This window comes from Naegleria lovaniensis (assembly GCF_003324165.1).
Source record: "Naegleria lovaniensis strain ATCC 30569 chromosome Unknown tig042, whole genome shotgun sequence".
NCBI lineage: Eukaryota > Heterolobosea > Eutetramitea > Acrasida > Naegleriidae > Naegleria > Naegleria lovaniensis.
In genome coordinates, this window is record NW_025407863.1 from 128008 (window position 1) to 150060 (window position 22053).

The 22053-nt window shown below is 36.6% G+C and overlaps 11 protein-coding genes across 11 annotated transcripts; 7 read left to right on the forward strand and 4 right to left on the reverse strand.

Moving 5' to 3' along the window:
• Positions 1–60: 60 nt before the first annotated feature.
• C9374_010273 (uncharacterized protein) lies at positions 61–2599 on the forward strand (the record flags this gene model as incomplete). The annotated part of the gene is made up of 6 exons (XM_044685799.1): positions 61–303; positions 429–601; positions 660–864; positions 934–1132; positions 1180–1702; positions 1771–2599. The coding sequence occupies 6 exons, from the start codon at positions 61–63 to the stop codon at positions 2597–2599; spliced, it is 2172 nt and encodes a 723-aa protein (XP_044544073.1).
• Positions 2600–2678: 79 nt separating this feature from the next.
• C9374_010274 (uncharacterized protein) lies at positions 2679–3824 on the reverse strand (the record flags this gene model as incomplete). Its single annotated transcript, XM_044685800.1, has 1 exon — positions 2679–3824. One exon carries the CDS (start codon positions 3822–3824, stop codon positions 2679–2681), a length of 1146 nt encoding a protein of 381 aa, XP_044544074.1.
• Positions 3825–3916: 92 nt separating this feature from the next.
• Positions 3917–5231, reverse strand: C9374_010275 (uncharacterized protein; the record flags this gene model as incomplete). Its single annotated transcript, XM_044685801.1, has 2 exons — positions 3917–4933; positions 5070–5231. 2 exons carry the CDS (start codon positions 5229–5231, stop codon positions 3917–3919), a joined length of 1179 nt encoding a protein of 392 aa, XP_044544075.1.
• A 421-nt stretch (positions 5232–5652) lies between these two features.
• C9374_010276 (uncharacterized protein) lies at positions 5653–6336 on the forward strand (the record flags this gene model as incomplete). The annotated part of the gene is made up of 1 exon (XM_044685802.1): positions 5653–6336. The coding sequence occupies one exon, from the start codon at positions 5653–5655 to the stop codon at positions 6334–6336; it is 684 nt and encodes a 227-aa protein (XP_044544076.1).
• Positions 6337–6408: 72 nt separating this feature from the next.
• Positions 6409–7472, forward strand: C9374_010277 (uncharacterized protein; the record flags this gene model as incomplete). The annotated part of the gene is made up of 2 exons (XM_044685803.1): positions 6409–6421; positions 6490–7472. 2 exons carry the CDS (start codon positions 6409–6411, stop codon positions 7470–7472), a joined length of 996 nt encoding a protein of 331 aa, XP_044544077.1.
• A 177-nt stretch (positions 7473–7649) lies between these two features.
• C9374_010278 (uncharacterized protein) lies at positions 7650–10873 on the forward strand (the record flags this gene model as incomplete). The annotated part of the gene is made up of 2 exons (XM_044685804.1): positions 7650–8906; positions 8957–10873. 2 exons carry the CDS (start codon positions 7650–7652, stop codon positions 10871–10873), a joined length of 3174 nt encoding a protein of 1057 aa, XP_044544078.1.
• A 79-nt stretch (positions 10874–10952) lies between these two features.
• Positions 10953–12039, forward strand: C9374_010279 (uncharacterized protein; the record flags this gene model as incomplete). The annotated part of the gene is made up of 7 exons (XM_044685805.1): positions 10953–11097; positions 11142–11271; positions 11322–11411; positions 11453–11486; positions 11542–11560; positions 11610–11809; positions 11857–12039. 7 exons carry the CDS (start codon positions 10953–10955, stop codon positions 12037–12039), a joined length of 801 nt encoding a protein of 266 aa, XP_044544079.1.
• Positions 12040–12095: 56 nt separating this feature from the next.
• C9374_010280 (uncharacterized protein) lies at positions 12096–13324 on the reverse strand (the record flags this gene model as incomplete). The annotated part of the gene is made up of 2 exons (XM_044685807.1): positions 12096–13071; positions 13122–13324. 2 exons carry the CDS (start codon positions 13322–13324, stop codon positions 12096–12098), a joined length of 1179 nt encoding a protein of 392 aa, XP_044544080.1.
• A 683-nt stretch (positions 13325–14007) lies between these two features.
• On the forward strand, positions 14008–17404 carry C9374_010281 (uncharacterized protein; the record flags this gene model as incomplete). Its single annotated transcript, XM_044685808.1, has 4 exons — positions 14008–14013; positions 14071–14466; positions 14596–16620; positions 16685–17404. 4 exons carry the CDS (start codon positions 14008–14010, stop codon positions 17402–17404), a joined length of 3147 nt encoding a protein of 1048 aa, XP_044544081.1.
• Positions 17405–17521: 117 nt separating this feature from the next.
• C9374_010282 (uncharacterized protein) lies at positions 17522–19701 on the forward strand (the record flags this gene model as incomplete). Its single annotated transcript, XM_044685809.1, has 3 exons — positions 17522–18494; positions 18635–19354; positions 19460–19701. The coding sequence occupies 3 exons, from the start codon at positions 17522–17524 to the stop codon at positions 19699–19701; spliced, it is 1935 nt and encodes a 644-aa protein (XP_044544082.1).
• A 385-nt stretch (positions 19702–20086) lies between these two features.
• On the reverse strand, positions 20087–20761 carry C9374_010283 (uncharacterized protein; the record flags this gene model as incomplete). Its single annotated transcript, XM_044685810.1, has 1 exon — positions 20087–20761. One exon carries the CDS (start codon positions 20759–20761, stop codon positions 20087–20089), a length of 675 nt encoding a protein of 224 aa, XP_044544083.1.
• Positions 20762–22053: the final 1292 nt, after the last annotated feature.

Below are 22053 nucleotides of genomic sequence, written 5' to 3' on the forward strand. Positions count from 1 at the left end.
CTGTTCACAGGTTTTGGAAGGCATTGATTTCCACCACTATCAAGGAAACACTGGAAAAAAATGTTACAGGCATCTTCAAGCGATTCAACGAACAAAACATCATCGGATGGCAAAATAAAACCTCTCTCGGAGGAAGTAATTGCTAAAATTGCTGCTGGTGAGGTCATTATTGGACCTTCCAATGCAATCAAAGAGTTGTTAGAAAATTCATTGGATGCTGGTGCGGATTCGATCACGATTGAAGTTTCCGATGATGCTGGATTAAAATGTTTTAAAATTAAAGATAATGGATGTGGTATTGGAGTATGTTATCATAATGATCATCATCGTGGAAATAACGTTATATTGAAATGATTGAAATTTGATATTTTCTGAATAATAATAATATAATTTCAATAATTCCGAAACGACTAATTTGATCATCATAGGCTAAAGATTTAGAGATTGTGTGCATGAGGCACACGACAAGTAAACTTACATCCTATGATGATTTAAAAACAATTTCCACTTTCGGATTTAGAGGAGAGGCTCTCAGTAGCGTTAGTCAGTGTGCGCACGTGACAATAATTTCCAAAACACAAGAACAAGAATGTGCTATTAAGTACGTTATGATTAATAGTGTTATTTAAATTCAACAATCTATTCAATCAACTATGAAGAGCTTCATACAAGAATGGTCACCTAGATGGGGCTCTGAAAAAGAGTGCAGGTATTAAAGGAACTTGTATCACAGCAGAAAATCTCTTTTACGACAACAAAACAAGAAGGGAGGCGATCAACAAGAGTACAGAGATGAAAAAGATTACAGAAATTACTCGAAATTATGCCTTACTGAATACAGGAGTCAGTATTACTCTCAAAAAGGTAAGAGGCATCCATGCAGTCATGAATTTACTCTTGCATTCAACAAAACCGAAAATGTGGTTTTAACAGTTGGATGGTAAACCAATTTTCCATACAGATACAAAAAGCACTGTCAAGCAAAATATCAAAACATTATTTAGCAGCAAAATAGAAAAGGAAATAATGGACGTAGATATCAAGAATGAGAAACTTGAATTGACAGGAAAGGCATATTTCACAAACGTGAATTTTAGCTCAAAAGAAAAAGAATTCATAATCTTTGTCAACAGTAAGTTTAACATGCTATCCAAAGTCTGTATGGTGACTGCTTCTTAGAACGTTTAATATCTCATAGAGACCTCAAGAGAGCTGTTCTTAGCGTTTTTGAACCTTACTTACCAAAAGGAGGTCATCCCTTTGTATTTCTAAGTCTCATGTTAAATCCAAGAAAAGTCGATGTCAACTTGCATCCCACTAAAAAAGAGATACTCTTTTTAGATCAAGAAGCAATTATAGAAGAAGTGAAAGAAACAATCAGAAAGAAGCTATTAGGATCTAACGAATCAAGAGTATTTGATATTGCTCAAAAAATTGCCTCACCACGCCCATCCACTCAGCCATCATCCTCTTCTTCTTCACGATCTAAATCATCACTTCTGTCAAATGAAGATGAAGATGGGGATTACATTGTGGTACCTGCATCCTCTTCTAGCTCGTTCACACAAAAAGAACAACCCAAAAATAAGGTCAGAACATCATCTTCAGATCAAACAGGACAAATGGAACGATATCTTACTCCTCAGAAACGAACCATCGATGCAGAACACCCACCAGCTGACACAGAACCATCTGTTAAAAAGTAAGTTGATGAGCCTAACTGTGTTGCTTCTAAAATATCACAAAATATGCATGTTGACAATTGTTTAGACGAAAGGAAACTCCTTCAGAAGATATTGACTCACAACAAGATGATTCAACTGAAGAAGATGTCCACAAGTTGGACAGTGTCATCAGATTGAAAGCTGAAATAAGCGCAGACACGCACACAGAATTGAAAACATTATTGAAAAAAAGTACTTTTGTGGGATGGATCAATCCAAGACTTTCTCTCATTCAATACAATGACAAACTAATTTTATTGAATATGGCCGTGTCAACTAAACACTTGATCTATCAGAGAATTATTCACAAGCTAAGCAAATTCAAGTACATTAATTTACCCAAAAAGCTTGATATTAGAGAGCTTGTTAAAGCAACAGAAATTGATAGCTCTGCTGTATCTGAAGTGGTGTCTCAAATTTCAGCTCACAGAGATCTATTGAAAGCATATTTTGGAATTGTGATAACTGAAGACGACAAGCTAGAAGCGTTACCACATATTCTTGAAAATTATATTCCTCCACTTCACAGACTTCCAGACTTTTTTTATAATTTGGCCACAAAAGTAGATTGGCTCGAGGAGCTGAGTTGTATCAAGGGTATTTCCATTCAATTGAGCAATTTTTATGGCTTGTGTGAAAGTTATGAACTCGAAGAGCCACAAGAAGGTTCGAACAGTCAAGTGAGTAATGATTCAACAACATCTGGAGTGCCATCTTGTATTTACACAAAGGAACGACTGCAGTGGATCACGGAACATGTTATTTTCCCTTCGATTAAGCTGGTGTTTAATCCACCAAACGACATGGTGAATGATGGCTCTGTGGTTGAAATTGCATCTTTACCTGACTTGTTCAAGATCTTTGAGAGATGTTAACGAAATCAAAATTTATTTGTGACAACATTGAACACAATTTGTTTTCATACACTCTGCGTGTACATGAATCGATCCATCATTAAACACCAATGTACTTTCTTTTCTGTTGCATGTTCTTAATACAGCGAACAAGGGTTACAGCAATAAGTGTCAACAATCCTAAAACAACCAAACAACCAACAATTGAACCAACTACAATCAAAATTTGAGTATTATCTCTTGGAACTTGAGAGGATGAAGTAGGGAAGTGAGATGGAAGAGGTGGAGGATTGCTCTCTGTGAAATAGGTTGAACCCAAAGTATTCACATTCCATGAAGTACAGTTATCGTTGGTTTTCAACAATCCATAAATAATATCAAGCATGTTATCTTTGCATAAACTTGTGCATTTTCCTGGAGTTGGAGAATAATCGTAACAAAATTGTTTCTTTGTCAAAATGGTAGAATAATTTGAAAGAATTTGGAATTGTCCACTTGAATAAGCTCTCGTGAGTGTGCCATTGCAATCTTTTGTGTTTTCCAATACCAATTTATAACTTCCCAAAACATAAGATGTGCTCACAATCTCAGTATTAAATTGCAAATAATAATTGTATCCTTGAATGGAATCTTTCCACCATACCGATGAATTTCTGGTTACAAAATTCGTACAAACTTGAGAATTAATTGAAGGAGATGGAACAATATCCAACACAAATTGTGAATTCTTTGTGTTGGTCAACACAATTTCTGAACAATTTGAACCACTCACAAAATCGACTCGATACACAGCTCCACGACCAAGTAAACCCATCCAATAATTACAATACTTGTTTGAAGCCTCTTCACTCCAAGGAGTAAAATTACCTGTCCAAAATCCACACGGATTCACAACTCCACTGTCGCCCAATGTCAGAGTTTGATCGGCTTCATGAACGGAATAGGCACTATTGAGTTGAACTGTGTAGACAGTAGGAGAGACGCTTGCAGCGTTACCATCCATGCTCACGATATTTGTTTTAACATAATTGTTGGACTGGAATTGGAATTTCACAGTAAATGTTGACGATGAGGAAATGTTCACTGCAAGCCATGCCTCTTTGGATATGAGTACAGATTGAATGGATGATGAGCAATTTTCATCAGCAAATGATGAGCTCGTCATTGCTCCGAGTGTCAAACTCGCGGAGGCCCAGGACACCAAACAGAAAAGGATGAAACAAAATGGAACTAAAAATCTTTTCATTTTTTTTACAGTTGCACCATCGATCAATGGCAATTTGGCTAATTTCAAATTCGTGATGGGTAAAAATTGAAGAGATGACATTGTGGATTCACTTAAAAATTGCATTGAGCCATCTTTTTAATGAGAGCTTTCTTGAAAAATTGTTGTCTGCTCAATTCTCTAATTTGCTCAAGCCATTCCTGGAGAGAAATTTGTTTGGCATGTAATTTCTTTTCTAAATAATAAATAACATCATCAATAGCATTGTCTTCACTTGTGAGGTCCAGAATTTGTTTGCTTTGCATGTCTTGTGGGTTGATGATTGTATCCACGTCAATTGGTTTGTTTTCATTGTTATTGATCCATTCCTCCAAAGAAGCTTTCTTTTGTAATAAATTTTCTTTGTCCTTTTCAATTTGTTCAAGCTCAGTTTTCATACGCTGTTCAATAACCTCCAATTGTTTTTCTCTTGCACTTAACTGATTTTGAGTTTTAAATTCTGCTTCTATTTTAGCTCCATATTCTTTGAGTGTGACATTTTGTAAATGTTGTCTTACTTTTGCAATAAGTTTTTCTTTTAGTTCACTCTCAGTTGGAGGTCTTGGAACCGGAGGTAAATTATACATGGATGACGACATTGGATTTACCCCATATACGGTAGTACCACTAATATATGATGTTCCAAATGGAGGAGGGTTGGTTGTTGCTCCGTACGTTGGAGTTGTTGTTGCATATGTTGGATTTGTTGTGGAAGTGGTGCCGTACATCGAGGATGACATCCCTCCAGTTCCTGTAGGAGGGTGAAATGGAGGAGGATAATTAGTGACACTACTCATCATTGGACTATTGAATGAGCCTGAAGGAGTGGTGGTATGTGTTGTTCCTGATTTTTGATAGACAGGAGGATCTGATCCAAAAATTGCACTCAACTGATTGACCAACTCGTATAGATCAGAAGAAGATGGATTCCATTCCGAAAGATATGGAAGATAACATTGTCCGGTTTCGCTTACATGTTTGTGTTTTTGTTTGATCACCATATTTGGTGTTGGTGAAACAAAACATAAAGGAGGATGATATGGATACATTTCAACAATCCAGAATGTCATTGGAATATTATATTTGGTTCCCTTATAATACATTGGGATCGTTCCTATCCAAGCAAAATTGTTTGATATTTACAATACCATCGGAAGATTATTTATCATTATAATGAAATAGTAACAAAATATTCTGTAAGCATGTGATCACAATTCATCAACCTACCGTTAATTGCATGGTATCTTTTCCGTTTAATTTTGCAACATTAACAATTAATGGGATGTTAGAAAGTAGATTGTAAACGTCATTCCGAACACGAGAAGCATAAGGATAATTGACTCGAGAAAAAACGGCCTCCACAGATTGCGTGGTGGACGATGAAGACATTTTTAATATGTGTGCTCACCTAAAAATAAGAATTAGGCACGTGTAATATTGACATGAGTTGGAAGATTATAAACGACATGGAGAGCTGTTGGAATGGCTTGCATGAAGACAGCTTTATTAGAAAAGCAATTAGAGAAGAACATTTTCTCTCATCTAAAATTGGGGTCAGACATCAGCACAGAAAAAAAAGATATTTGTTTTGTCGCTCCACTGCCCACAGCTAACTTTTTTGAAAAACAACAACGGCTTCTTGGAGTTCATCAAAAACGATATCTGATCATCAGAGCACACAAACTAAAATCATAACCCATTTCTCTGCCAGCTGTTTTTTGGTTTGAAAATTATTGTGATTTCGGATAACAAAACAACATATTTCATCATCATTATCACCATTATTATCTGATATCATTATCACAAAAGAATGAGCGAATTATTTCGTAGTTACGAAGATGAATATTTTGAAGCATCTAATTCTATTAAACGTTCGTTGGCTGCTTTGAAAAATCAAACAGGAGATGCCAAAAAGCAAACTGCCCGAAAGATTGAAAAAGATCTTGATACAGCCAACAAACACATCAAACAAATGAATCTGGAAATGCAAAGCACAGTAAATGTTCAAGAAAAAGAAAATTTAAAAAAGAAGTTAAAAACATACAAGCAAGATTTGTCCAATCTTCAAAAGGAATTGGAATCATCAAAATCAGAAAATGCTAGAAACAGAGACGCTCTATTTTCGGGATATGAGGATGAGCTCCCTGCAGCTAGTGATGATTATAGACAAAGAATGGTTGAGTCCACTAAAGTTTTGGAACGATCCAATGAATCACTTGCTCGTGCTTCACAAATTCTCGATGAAACTGAACAAATCGGAATTGATTCTGCCGCTACCTTGAGAGAACAAGGTGAAAGAATGAAAAAGACTCGTGACAGGCTCTACGATGTGGACTCGGAAATTAAACAAGGTGGTAGAATTCTCGGTAGAATGTCTAGACGAGAGATTTTAAACAAGCTCATCATCATTGGAGTGATTGTCTTTTTATTAATCATTATTGGAGTCATTCTATTCTTTATTTTGAAGCCACTTTTTACACCCAAGAGCAATTAAAAGTTTCGATTGATGATCAATTTGTAAATTGAGAAGCCGAACGAACCCGTATTGAATCACAATAAAAACAAAATGCGTGAAGTGGGTACGTTGATTTATATTTGCCTTCTCTACTAACGGAAAGGAATCATCATCGGAATTTGAAACCCATAGGAATTGTATTTGAATGTTTTAACTGTGGGACCTATTTTGTCAACACTGTCAAGTTGATAGATCTTGCTGATAATAGAGGAAAGAAAGGAAAGGATATCTTGACTGAAACGTACATATCTGTACAGAAATATTACGAGCAATTCAACAACAGATATCAATTATGTATTTGTCCAACATGTAATGAGCTGATATATAATGTAAAATATCAAGACATGCTCGTGTCCGTGGATCATCCTTGCATTTTGAGTCTTTGTAGAGCTTTTAAATTTCTCCAGGAAGAAGAGCAGCCTCCGTTAAGCACCATGCAGAAAAGTTACTCGAACATTGGAAGCAGCACTGACAACAGTGGTGACGCTTTTCTGGCAACGACATCTCAATCGAACTCTCAACCAAATGATTTAATTGAATTATTCGAACAAACATCAATCCAAGGCAATGATTACACGAAAAAAGAAGAAAAATCAAAGAAGCAGCATTCCAAAAAGAAAGAACAAGTTGAGGATGAATCTTTGCTTAATTATGATCCTGATGTAGGCGTACCGCTCTTCATGGATGTAAGCACAGGTCAAACCAACAAGCAAAAGTGGGAATTAGTGTTTGGAGTTGGCCCTCAAAGACTTGAGCTTGATTCTTCTCGTTCTGGAAGGTTGTACATGCCTTCTTTGAAATCCCTTCATTTACCTCACATCACTACTCAGTTATTCAAAATGAAAGAAGAACAATCACCAAAACAGCTCGAAGAAATTTGTAACAAGATTTCTAAACTTTGTTTGTTGCCAGAGCCACAACTTGGTGAGGTCATTGATCAAATACTCATTCCTAATATTCCACTTTTCGATAATTATGACAAAGTTTCAAAATTGCTCGACCATCACTTGGAAGAAATTGATCATCGTATTGAATTGGAGCAACAAGAAGAAGCATTGCAACTTAAGGCTTACTCTAAGAAATCATTGAAAGATGTTTTGGACACAAAGAAGTGAAAAAATCTATTTTTTTCAAGATTTCATGCGAGCATTCATCCAAATTGATTTCCTTCTTCCAATCAAATTTGATGAACCAAAAGGTAAACACGTGTTGAAGACTTCGATTAAAACACTCCAAGTCCAAAATTTTTCTAATTAAAGATCCAAAAAATTTACATATCAGCAACACTCATCATGCAACAAGGATCTTTTATTCTGCCAAACGATCGTCATGACAATGATGATGATCCGATGCAACAATCACAAATATCATCAGCTCCTCCCATTAGTGATTGGAGCAGTGGACAACATGATTTGAATATGGATCAATCCAGTCTGAGGTTGGGCTTGAGTATGACGTTATCGGAATCTTTGAATACAGTGCCTATACGACAAACGCCGATCCATGTAGCGACACCATCATCTAATAGTGTTAAATATAACATCATTCATGCGAGTGTAGAAACTCAGAATGACATTTCAGAAATTCGTAGTAAAGTTGACAAGGAGCGTGTTTTTGTTGGCCGAGTTGATGTGAGTGGAAGTCATGGGCAAAACGCCACTAACGGTCGAGCTGGAAGAGCTGGTCGTCACGGACGCAATGGTCAATCGAAAGATAGGTCAACTGTTGGAGAACGAGGAGAAAATGGAGAGAATGGAAGTGCTGGAGAAGATGCCTTTAATGCTCAAAACGGTTTTTCAGCAGACAATTTAAATATTCTTATGGACCGATCTTCACATCCAAAAGAGCTGGTCATTAAATATTCCAGAGATTCTCACCGAGGTGCTTATTCGCAATCTAATAGATATGGATATAATAGCTCTGTTATTGACGAATATCAATTTACATCATGCTCACGATTTCCACTACATTCGAATAATGAATATGTTTTATTTAAAGCATGTGGTGGCAATGGTGGTAACGGAGGAAATGGAGGTCATGGTGGTCCTGGTGGCAACGGAGGTAATGGTGGCAATGGAATTCAAGAAGGTGGCAATGGTGGTGACGGTGGTCATGGAGGTGATGGAGGAAGACCTTCGTACGGTGGCAATGGAGGCAATGGTGGAATTATTTTCGTGAATACCTATGATCCAAGATTATTGGTGCTTGTAAAAACAGAAACACAGGGAGGTAGAGCTGGATACAATGGAGTCCCAGGAGAACCTGGTGAGGGTGGTAAGGGTGGAAAAGGAGGTCATGGAAATGTAAAGAGTGGAGCACAAGGACGAGCTGGAAACCCAGGCTCAAAAGCAACTCAAAATGTTTCTTTTGATCCTCAATTTGGAAATGACGGATTCACAATTTATAGAGTTTTAGATTTTCGTACAAATCAAATCATGTATGAGGGTCAAAAATGTTATTCGGCAAGACTTCTCTCTTTCGACGTTGTGGCTGTAGATGATGATGGAATTTATGAACCTGGTGAGGAGATTTTCTTGACTGCATTTAAGGTATGTGGGCATTATAAGAGTCTTTTAATTCTTAAACGTGATTTTGCTAGGTACACAATGATGGTGACATACCTCTGCCGGCAGGGGCGATTTTGCACATTTCACCTGATTCCAATGGTTTTATTTTGAGTGATGATCAATATATTCTACCAGAGATTGGACCCAAACAAACCGTTACACTCACTCATGCCAAGCTTTCTGCAAAGATTGCTCCAGACTTGGCGCTGAAAACCCATGAACTGTCCAAGGTAATATCGGTTAAGGCTCAAATCGATCTCTTTGATCGTGTATTTACAGATTCCATTCTTGGTTGCAATATCAACGTTCAATATCCTTTATCCATTACTGACATTTCTTATTTGAAACAAATGGGAAGAGGTGACTCTTCTGACTTGGTTCTTTCGATATCCAACCTGAGCAAAAATTTCTATCCTTTTGTGTATAGAGTTACAACAAAGGATCAGTTATTCTTCGTGGAAACAGAATTAAGGCATATCATAAATCAAGGAAATGTTAATGCCGAAGGATTCACTTTTCACACTCATCCAATCATTGTCGGATATTGTACCGAATTTTATCAAAATCAAGCATTTGAAGTTGAATTGATCTACAAGGATAAGGTTATTCAGAAAATTGAAAAATATGTACAAGCAGTTCCTCATTTTAATCCTTCCATGATTGATACCACGGATTTATTATTAATCACAAACAACAATTTTAGAAGAGAGGATTTCAAAGCTTTTTCAGATATTTTCCAATTGCTTAATTTAAGAGCTAATTACTGGGACTATGATTTTTATAAGGGAATTTCGTTCCAAGAAGACGTTGGACAACGACATGTTGTCTCTTGTGTTGACAAGTACAGAGGAAAACCCATCATATTTTGTGCAAAGGATAAGAATGACATTAGAAAATTTTATGCCATGGATATTGCACATCATTTTGGTGTTTATGGACCCATCTTGGAGAACTTGTATGAACACAAGAGTAGCGTATTATTTCTGGCGCCATCACTTCCAAGTAAGGATGATATGAAGAATTACTTTAGCGATCCTAGTGTTGCCACAAAAGTAGCATTTGATGAAAGTACATTTTCAGGATATTACAAACTACTCTATCCTAAAGCTACAGATGCTGACAACAGATGTGTAGAGCTTGAGAATGAAAAGGAAAAAGATAGTATTCATCGATTTAAATTCAAAATAGATTTACTTGATATCAAACAAGTGAAGAGTGACTCGTGGGTATCTTGGAAATACTCTTATGGCAAGTGTAGTTGTTATCAATTACCCTTGAACATACTTCATTCATTTATAGGGTTGTCATTTGACCGCAAATCAGATTACTTGGATTTTGGGCAAGTTGCTGATCCAGTGACAGGAGAGCGTTTGGAAAATCCCAAGCTCATTGATATACTTCGAAATAAGAACTCTTCTATAGACTTTAAACTTCTCTTTGCTGTTATTTACAGTCTGAATTTACAATCCAAATTTAGAGTAATCAAGGAGCTTGGAAAAACAGAGACAGAACAACTAATTGCCGAATTAATTCGGTGGGTTATTTTTGAAAGTGTGAAACGAGAATTACGACAATCAGACACATTCCCCACTTTGGAAGGCATTGCGAACGTACTACAAGAAGACTCATCCTTAATTTGTGAAGCCACCGTTTATTCAGTGATGAATCTTTTGAATCGAGCCACTGGATTTACCTATTGGAGAAGTTGGTTGCCATTCGCAACTTTGTCCTACGGTTTCAAGACAAAACGAACCAAAATTCAAAATCTTTATGATGCTGTTGATGGTGAAATACGAAGATGGGCTCTTGAATGTATTCAACGAAAAGAAATTGAGTACTTTGATGTCGATACAACGATACTCAATGCTCAAAGAGATGTTCAAACTTCATCCTCTCATGCTACCTTCCCTAAACTTCGTGACATTCCAATCACTTACTTGCTGGAGTGATAAATAAAAAACACATTTTTCAACTCATTTCACAAAAAAAATATTGAAATTGTTGTGGCCCATTGTTCCCAACAGAGCCATGTTTTCATCGTCATCATCCAAAAATTTATTTGTTAGACCCAAACTTGAGAATGTCGTTCATGATTCGTTTGAAAAATTCGAAAAGCATGGATTTTCATTGATGGAACACTCGGATTATGACGTTTTAGAGAAGGAGCTTGAAGGTAAGCTGACAACTTGACTCTGTATTAACGATCATGTCTCAAAGATCCCGAAGGAAATTATGAGCTCCTGTTTGAAGACAATCATTCCGTCATGTGGAAAAAAATTAATGGAGAAGGTGGCAAGAATTGTTTATCTGCCGAACATTCTCATGATACTGTTCGTCACAAATACAAGTATGTCATTTTCGCTTTCAATGAATTAATAATTCTGAAAAACTTTTCAGAATGGTTGTGAACCATCCAGTTCAAATATTTTATGATTTATTGAAAGATTATGAAAGACGGCATTTATGGGATAAAAGAGATGGTGGAAGGTGAGTGAACGATTGTTTAATTATTAATGAATCTTCTTTAGAGAAATTTTAGCAATTTTTAATGTGGAAGGAAAGGTAAGCAAACCATTCGTTTTAAAATTACTGCTGACAAATACATTTTGACTCGTAGCCTCAAAATCAAGTAGTGGGTACGTGATCTTACAATATGTGTTTTATTGTTGAATCATTGGAATATAGAATATATTGTAAAGAAAGGAAACTTGATAGTGAGCTCGAGAGACTTTGTCACCATCAATGCCGAAAAGTATGACGAAAAAACAAATTCATATTTAATGATTGGCAAGTCGGTCAATGAATTTCCAAAAGAATCACCAAGTTCTTATATAAGAGGAAATATTTTATATTTAGGAATGAAAATTGTACCAATTGACGACAAGGTAGGTATCAACAAGCAATGCAACTCAATCATGAACATTTCGAAAAGAGGTGTGAATTTTATTGTGTCACGCAAACAAATATGAATGGATACATTCCAAACTTTGTTTATGAATGGGCTCTCAAAAGTTTACCTTCTGAATTTCAAGTAATCACAGATGAAGGATGTCATCAACGAATTAGAGATGGATGTGAAGCATTCACAAATTATTACAAACTGGCGAAAAATTAATCCTTGGAAACACAGCTGGATTTTGAATCAGGACAATGGATTTATACATGACGTCTTTAGAAACCTTGTAAGTCCTTTAACCATTCCATATAAATAGAACAGTCTTCCAATATATCCACGTTATGTTGATGTATAAATTCATCCAGAACTATTCCTTTTCTTAGATTTACAATGTAGGTTCTAGGGACAGAATTTTTTGGGTTGAAAATGTTTGAAAGAGACAGTTTTGCCTTGACACTTTTAAATGGCACAGCTAGAAAGCCAATTTGCTTCTTTTTCATGTAGTCATACAAGCGACCCTCGTTTTGCTCGCCATCCACCATTATCATCTCAAAAGAATCCAAGCCATATGTCTGTTTTGTTTCATAGTGAAAGTTAACAACTTTCTCAATGTATTCTTGCTGTTTTTGAAGTTTGACACCAACACACCATGACGGCGCAAAAACTAAACCAATGATTGGCTTATTTTGCAAAATCTCCAATGTGTCATATTCCTTTTTGTCTCGTGTAACGAGTGTTGGTGTTTTGAATAGCATTTTGATGTTATGTTCCGTCTGATCCTCTATGGTTCCTTCAATTTTTTTACTTTCTACACGATCTCCAAGGACAGTTCTCCATTCTTGGAACATGCTTAGTACCGGACCTATCATGGTTTGAGAATTTGCATTTTGAAGACAATCTAGGGCCTCCAATTCTTCAAGACGAGGGCCTCTACATGATACAATGTGTTCCTTAGCATTAGCTTTCCAGCAATGTAACAATATCAATGACGGCTCGTCTTCATCCTTATCCTCAAACCCAATATTCTTTAAAATATCGATCAATAGCTTAACATTCGGACCCGAAGAAAGTACTTGATAGAATGGGCTCTTAGTTTCTTTGCATTGGAAAGGCTCTCGTAGAAGCTTCACGTAATCAGCTGGAACTTCAATAATGCTCAAAGCCCGACTAGAAAATTCTCGCCTGATAATAGCGTATGCTTCTTGCAATAAGCGGTAATATCGTTGATGAGCTGGTTTTTCGAAATCAATTCTATTCCACTGGAATTACAATGGAATGTATGATGAATGTACAATAGTTACCTCAAAATACCAATCATTCGAGTAAATTTTAATTCCTCTTCGCTCTCTTGCTCTTCCCGTCTCCTCAACAACAACCCATCAAATACATTTTTCAACGCAACCTGCGTTTGTAATACCACCGTTGGTTGAGTCCTCTTCCGAACCAGCTCTTCGTAGTCCACCTCAATCAAAGGTTTTTTATCATTGACCCACAGATCTCTCATGTTGTTTTTGAATAATTTTTTATTCAAGTTTTGTATTTTCAATACCGAAGACTCTAACACTACAGTACGGACGATGAGGAGTTAGTTTCCCAACCAAAATGCTTTTGTTCAAGTTCAAATGTTCTCTGTAGGTCCCATATTTTGAATGAGAAGCAAGATTCTTCAAACTTGCACTCGATCTTGACCTTGTTCGAATTTATGATGGTTTCCATGGATTTTACGAGAACGCCAGGCGATGAAACATCCTCTATTTTGTATTCAACATGGAAAATAATCTCTTTGGTGTCTTCATCTTCAATCTTGAGTTGGTGCTTCTTTCGAATGTCCAGCTCGTTTGAAATGGCAACGATATAATGTTTATTACCTGTTACAAACTCCACGTTCACTGGCATTACTATTTGGTATCTGCTTTTCTTGTTGATCAATTGAATATGTGTCATTGGTATTTTCTTTTTTCTCTTGCGAATGACAGTCCCGTGAGTTGAAACCGTGACTTTTCAAGTAATTCGAATGCTGCTTGTTTACAAACCTAATTCGAATGATGGTTGGCGTTGGTAAAACCTGTTATTCTTCACAGTCGTTAGAAACTGAAGTTCTACGCTGTCATATCTGATACATAATCATTAAAGACAAGAGCAACAGTCGCAGCAACAGCCCACACAAGTTTAAATCTCTCAAGAAAAATGCCAGTAAGTATTTCAGTCGTGGAACTTTTTGTGTTCACAATCATCGACAACACAACACAGTTAAACGAAATTCAAGAATCAGAATTACGAAGAGCGTTCATGCTCGCAGACACGGACGGTAATAATTCATTAGATGTCAATGAAGTGAAACATTTACTTGCTCAACTCAAACATCGTTCAACAAATATCTTCGTACAGCCTCCTTCGGATCAAGAAGTCTTTCAATTGATGAAATTACTTGATGAAAATGGAGATGGGCAAGTGGAATGGGAAGAGTTTAAACATGCCATGGAGAAGTGGATGGATGAAGATAAATCAACATCGGGTGGACGTGGTAGTTCCATCTCTCATCAACGAAGTGGCAGCAGTGATGGGAGAGGAATGAATGACAACTCCGAGTTGAAAAAGAGAAAACAACGCGACTATTCTGTTGAGAGAGAACAAGTTCATGACAAGGTAGGTGCCTCCCACTTGGCAAAATTAATTTTGGAATGATTGAATATTCAACATCAAAATAATTCACTTGAATAATGATGATGGCATGAATCATCATGATTTGCATACAACCACTCTCACGAATAACAGGTCCAAAAGTTTTTCTTGCAATTCCGAGTGAGAGATCCAGCAATGAATTCTCCAACATCACCACAAATGTCATCCTCATTATATAGACGAAAAGGTATACATGATCATCACTATCGAGATTCGTTGCATTCCTCAGGAACAGGAATCGGTTCCCAAGACGAACATTTAGTGAAAGCTCAATCAATTTCTCTCAATGGACTCAAATCTCAATTGTTGGAATTTCCAAAACTTCCTTTTATCATTGATTTGCATTCAAAAAACATTCAACATAGTAATGTTCTTGCTGAAGTTGCCATGTCAAAACAACAATTGGACGTTGCGTACAATCAAATCAAGAACGTTCTTGCTCAATGCATTGTGTTCTGTGATTTGTTCGTGATTCACTACTCTACTCCATATGACAGGATTGAAATCAGTGACATGATTCTTGATACATACCAACATATTTTTGACGAATGCTTTAGCGTTTTTAACTTATTATTAGACATGTCTATTTACTACAAGCTATATGATATTCAACATCAAGTACTCTATATTTTAAATTGCATTTGTAACGGACCAAGAATTGCCAATCTCGATCAGAGTCACAAATACCATTTGCAAAACATGTATTTCAAAAAGTTGATTGCAGAGTATGATATTTTGAACAAGGTGTATAGTCATATTTTGAAGCAACCAATGACTCCTATGGAAATTTCAAAGCAATCCATTTCTCTGATCGCTCGATTTGCAAGTTTCAACAAGGAATGCAGAGATAAGATTTACGAAATCAATGGCCTTCTTCCAGATCTTTTAAAGACATTGGGTGGAGTTCTTTCCAAATACAAAATTGGACTGTTGAAAATTATAACATTTTCTCTCGCCATTTTGATGGGAGATCTAACCCATACGCAATCTAGTACTGTGAAACCCAATACTGAATCTACATTCATAGCTCTAAATTTACTTTCACAATTATTGTTCCATTGGCGTGTACAATTTGAAGATCAGGATACATTAGTTTATATTCTACATGCTCTTATAGGGGTTTTGGATGGTGTTCGACAAGATGACTTGTTTAAGAAGTTTGTAGATCTTCTGAATGATAAGAACGAATACGTGGCTGAGAGTGTCCTTTCAATTGTGATTTCAAAGCTAATTCAAGACAAGTTTAATGTCTACGTTCTGGTGGAAAAGTGTCAACTTCTTGAGACATTCAAAAAAGTTTTTACGACAACCAACAGCAACATGGTGAGATATTATGTCATGCTCTGCATTACTGATATTGTAAAGACTTATCCATTTAGCATTATGAGACTGGAAAGTTTGAATTTAATCAGTGATCTTATTGCAGAATTGGAGAAGGATACTGAATTTAATGACAAGATTATTAGATGCTTGAGACATATTTGCAAACACATGCCAATGACCATGCTTTTGAAGTACTTAGACGGATACAATTTCATTCATTCACTCATTAGATACTGTCTCAATCATTACTATACTCCAAAAGATGACGTATTAGAAAAGTTTTACAATAACAACAAAGCTTCAAGCTCAACAGGTGGTTCCACTTCCAATAGTTTAAATGCCTATAACTTTGAGCTTATTTATCATACCGTTCACTGCTTACTATCCATAATTCACAATCACAATGGTGAATTGTTGGCTAATATTGAAAATGGTAGCTCCTTGTATACGGCTGTTAACGCGAATCAAATTGCTATTTATCAGACTAAATGCTTATCGAAATTCACTTTCGAAGACATTACTGATATTGGCACTCTTTTGAAGGGAATTGTACAGTCTCCTCTTCGAGAATCCATTAATAATTGGAAGTATTCTGACCAACAACAACGTTCTTTGGAAGAATATGTAAGAGTTTTGCTAGTTTACATCAAGACGATTTGTGACAAGATCAGTGGTAACGTGTTTTTGAGAGAAATATCGCAAAAGGTTCAAATACTTATTGAACAAATTTTACAGCAATCCTATGCCCAAGTTGAACTACAAACAAATCCAATACTTGAAGCATACAAGACTTTGGTAAGTTGTTTGTACAATTCTTTTGAAAAGCAAGTGTTAACATGATTTTTCATATGATCAACAGTATTCCAAACAAAAGGAAAGGGTCTTACAACTCACCCGTGTCTTGAACTCCATGATTACACATGACCAATCCAAAGTAACGGATGACTTGTATTACAAAACTCTAACCATTTCATCCAAATCACTCGTTGACTTGGAAAACGAAGAAAAAGAGCTGAAATATAGAACATTCCAGCAGTTATTGGCAACCTGTAATAACCTTAATGCTCAAATGTCAGACGAAATGTTGGAAAAGTTATTAGAATATTTTACCAGCATTTGTGACAAGAATACAGGATTACTCTCAAAAGAACAGTTTGTCGAAGGAATGATGACCATTTTAAATATTAGGGATCGATTATTAATTGAAAACAACTATCAGCTATTTGACATTGATAACTCTGGTAAAATTGATTTTAGAGAATTTGTGGTCGGAATTGTTGTTGTAAATAATGAAATTTCAAAGAATGCAGCTGCAACACTTACAGATAGAGAGAAAGTTATGCTGCACCAATTATTTTCTGTGTACGATTTAAATCATGATAATATGATTACATTTGAAGAATTATTACAAATGCGACGAAGTGCAGCCATGGAAGGTATGAACAAAGCAATCCTTACCGAAGAAGAATTAATTCAAGACACAAAGACTGTTTTTGACAAGGTTGACACTGATCATAATGGTATTATTGATTTTAATGAGTTTGTACATGCTGTCAAGAGCGGTATTTTGAGTTTGTAAACACCGGTGTTGCTTGCACAAACATTGTCCTCCCTTTTTTATCCAAACTGCAATCTCATTTCACACGTATGTTGAATAATTGAATCTACTTCCAGCAAGCTTGGAGTTCCACAAAAAATGTCAAATCAACCACAAGTGGCACCCTATGGTTCTTGGGAGTCTCCAATCTCTTCTGATTTTATTGTGAGTTCTGGTATTGGATTTTCCGATCCATTGGCCCATCCCACAGATCCCAATGTATTGTTATGGACAGAGTCTAGACCACAAGAAAGTGGCCGTTGTGCTCTTGTTTATTGTAATCTTGATCCACAACAAGCAGGCCAGTGCGAGAGCAAAGATGTACTGCCTCCCCATGACAGTCCATTGGGATTCTTCTCTGCTCGTACTCGTGTACATGAATACGGAGGTGCTGCTTCCTTGATCAACTCCAAATCTCAAGTCTTTTTCACCAACTTTAAAGATCAATCATTGATGAAGACATGTCTTGGTTCGATCAGCCTTCATGAACCAAACGTTCCACAGAAAGTGATTCCGTGTAAACCCAATACCAGACATGCCGATGGAGTCTATGATGAAAAACGTTCTCGTCTCGTGTTGGTTCGTGAGGATCATTCCGACGACTCTGTCGCTCTTCGTGAACCACAAAATTTGATTGTTTCCTTGTTGGATGTTTCCTCTTCTTCGGGTGTGGTGAGTAGTGGTGATGATGATCATGCTGAAATTATTCTTGCTCAAGGAATGGATTTCTATGCCTTTCCACGTTTATCCCAAGATGGTTCACATTTGTGTTACCTTGCTTGGAATCATCCAAACATGCAATGGGATAATAGCAGTGTCTTTGTGGTGGCATTGGATGAAGCAGGAAAACCAATTGAAACCACACGAAAACGAATTACTCAAGAAAATAATGAAAGTTGTTCACAACCATGTTTTTCTCCTGATGGAAAATATATATATTTCATTAGTGATTATCCAACAACATATTGGACATTACAAAGATATCACTTGGAAAGTGGAAGAGTTGAGAATTTAATGTCACACACTTCAAAGGTTGAAATTGGAGGTCCACTTTGGACATTTGGTACAGTTCGTATGTGATCATTGACAACTCTCACTGGGTTTGTGCCTTTGATGGTAAACTCTTTGTCGTGAAGAATAATCATTGGCAAAGTGTGAGTACCAACTATACAGGTTTTCGATCATTGAAATTATCTGCGGATCACAAAAAAGTATTTTTCATTGGTTTTTCTCCATCCTTACCAACAGCCATGTGTTATTTGGATATGGAGGGAATGAAAGTTCATGTGATTAAGGAATCTTCCAAACTTGAAATTTCACATGACTTCTTGTCCATTCCTGAGCGAATTGAATTTCCAACTACAGGCAATAGAACTGCCTTTGCTTACTTTTATCCTCCAAAGAATGGTCGTTTCATGGCTCCAGAAAACGAAAAGCCTCCATGTATTGTGTTCATTCATGGTGGACCTACATCGAGTGTTCTTCTTGCTCTCAATTTCAAGATTCAATATTTCACTAGTCGTGGCTTTGGTGTGTTGGATGTTGACTACTCGGGTAGCACAGGTTATGGTCGTGAATATCGATTTAGACTTCACAACAATTGGGGAATTGCAGACATTGAGGATGCATGTGCGAGTGTTGAGTATTTAGTGAAAAAGGGTCTAGCAGATGCCAATAAGCTTTGTATCAGTGGTGGAAGTGCTGGAGGGTACACAGTGCTCGCCTGTCTCACACAGAAACAAGTGTTCAAAGCAGGAGCATCGCATTATGGAGTTGCTGATTTGGAAGCATTGGCAAAAGAAACTCATAAATTTGAAGCAAGATATTTAGACAATTTGATTGGAGAGTATCCAAAGAAGAAACATCTGTATATTGAGAGGTCTCCAATCACTCATGTCGATCGTTTGAAAGTTCCTCTTGCCATTTTCCAAGGTAAGTGTCAAAAGATTAGATTTCAAAAGATAGTCCTATCCTTGTTTCATCTCTTATGTTTATTATTTTGCGTTTTTAACCTATACTTGATTATTTGAACATCAGGTGATGAGGATAAAATTGTTCCACCCAATCAAAGTGAAATGATGTACAAGGCTGTCAAGGAAAAAGGAATTCCTGTCAGTTACACATTATTCGAAGGTGAGCAACACGGATTCAGAAAAGCAGAGAATATTAAGAAAGCCATTGATGGAGAGTTTTACTTTTACAGCAAAGTCTTCTCATTCCCACTTGCCTCAAGCCATCCACAAGCTCCGATAACCATTGAAAATTTAAATGACCTCTAAGGTTTTGTTTTTGGCTGTATTTTTTATATGTAAGCTCAAATAACATCATAGTAAAAAGAGAATCTTTCAGTGCTTCAGATCGTAGCATGAGGTCATCACTTTTGACGTTTGCGCGTGAAGCTTGTTATGTGTTCACCATTATCGTGACAAATAAGATTGAACTCTATACAACATTTTAGGAACTGAATTTCTTTGGTTTCTTTATACTTACATGACAATTCTTATTAGCTTCCCTCATCGTCTTTTCCATGACAGAGATATGATCGATGCACACAATCGTCATCTCTCCACGTGAACCTTTTCACCTCTGTACATTATACTTTAAAAAAGGATTTGTCTGTCAGAAGTATTTCGATGGATGTTATTGTGAGAGTGTTTAATCAAACTAATTGTCTGTATTTTCCTTTGGAATGAACACAAGTGCTGTCTGTTTTTGTTTCTTTCTCTTTAAAACGCTCAAAAATAGAATTCCTTTATCCAACGGAGCTTCTTTTACCAGTTTAGTGCCATGTGGTAATTGAATTTCTGTACGTGTGTATCCACCATATCTGAAACCTTCTTGAACTGGCCTCATCCCATCGTGTGGGGTTTTGACTTGTGTAGTCTGGACAGTTAATTTACCTGAAGAAAATTCCACCAAAATCTTGTCAGCAGGAACTCCAGGCATGTTCACCTCAACAAGATACTTGTCAGAGTTGTCAAATATCGAGTACTTGAGTTTAAGTGGGGCTAATGATGAAGCCACTGAATCATCATTTTCGGATAGATCGCTCTCAGATACATCCAACATCGCCTCTTCCAACATTTTCACAAGGATGACATTTCTGTATAACTGTTCCTTCTTGATAGTGGTTACGTTGGACATTATCTCATCCGACGAAAGTACATCATATTTCTTTTTCCATTCTTGGTCTACCATAATTTCAAACTTGGTACACTGCTTTCTTCCCAAAAATTTGAGGGACTGGACGTTGTATTCAAAAGAGGGCGATATTTCCATTAGCTCATGGGCCAAAGCTCCCAAACACTCTATAATCACCGCTTTTTTAGTTGCTTCCATTCTCACTACACAACAGTCGTGAGCAATGCGTCTTATGTTTCCGGTTACACCAAAAGCGTCAGCGAAGGCTTTAACTTTTGTCTTCCCAGAGATTCCTCTCTCTAGGAGGATGTGAAGTTGTATTGCAGGCATATTTTTTATCCTCAAGTTGCCAAGTCTAAGGCAACAAATGGTGGAGGGTTCAATTCCGGTCTCCTATCGAAAAAAAATTTGATATTTATTAGACTTTGCACCAGCGGCACGGAGCAGTCTCAAGGATCAACGTCGTACGAACAGAAGCCACCTTAATTCCACAATTCGGAATATCCTCAGCAGTAACTTTTCTCTCACCACGGCGGGAATTTTTTACACAACAATTTAAGGACACCAAATGTGAGGTTGAGTCAAGTTCAACAGGAGGATATAGACTTTGGCACCTTAAAATTTAGTGCACGAATTCCCATTTCATGGAATTCAGACACTAGGAGCCATAAAACTTGATCAGATTGTATGGCTTCATGAATGATGATCAATTTCCATTGAATTTGCTCGGAACATCCTTCTTATGCTTGAATGAGATGTTGGAGAGTTGAGTGGACAGAAAAAAGTTGTCGAATAATAAAGGGGTTTTGTTTTGGATTGAAAAAAGAGCGACTGGATCCGGTGCCACTATGTGGGCTCTGGCGGCTTTGTCTAGGGATTTAAATTATTTATGATCAGAAAATTTAAAATCACAATCTTGTCTAAGATCAGCCTTGAAAATTAGATCTTGAATAAAGGATTTCAATGACTCGCATGAAATTTTGTTTCTGGTCAATCAAAAGAACTACCAAACTAACAGCCATGAAAAAATCAAATCCAACTAGTTAGAATCCCAACTGGATTCGATGTACATGTTCCTCAATAAATTTTTTTCTTAAAGAAACATTGATAATCATCTCCGTTCCATCAATGTAATCATGAAAATAGTCTCCAATTTTCAATCGATGGGTTGGGTAATCACAGAATCCTGAGTAGGTAGATTCAATTCCTCCAGTACTTGTGACGCCAGTGCAAGCTGTTTCGAAATCTTCTTCACTTCTCCAAATTTTTCCAATTCGATAAAATCTTTGAATTTCAGAAATTGAAAGTGAGGAATTTCACAATTAGTTTGACCAATATTCAAGTTTTGATCATTTCCTCTCCAATTGAAAAATAAATTTAACATAATCTGTCCTCTAGTATAATTTCTGATAGAAATAGGCGCGTCACGTACTACATGCATGCAAAAATGTGACAATAAACATGCGAGTATTAAATCAACATATTGCTAT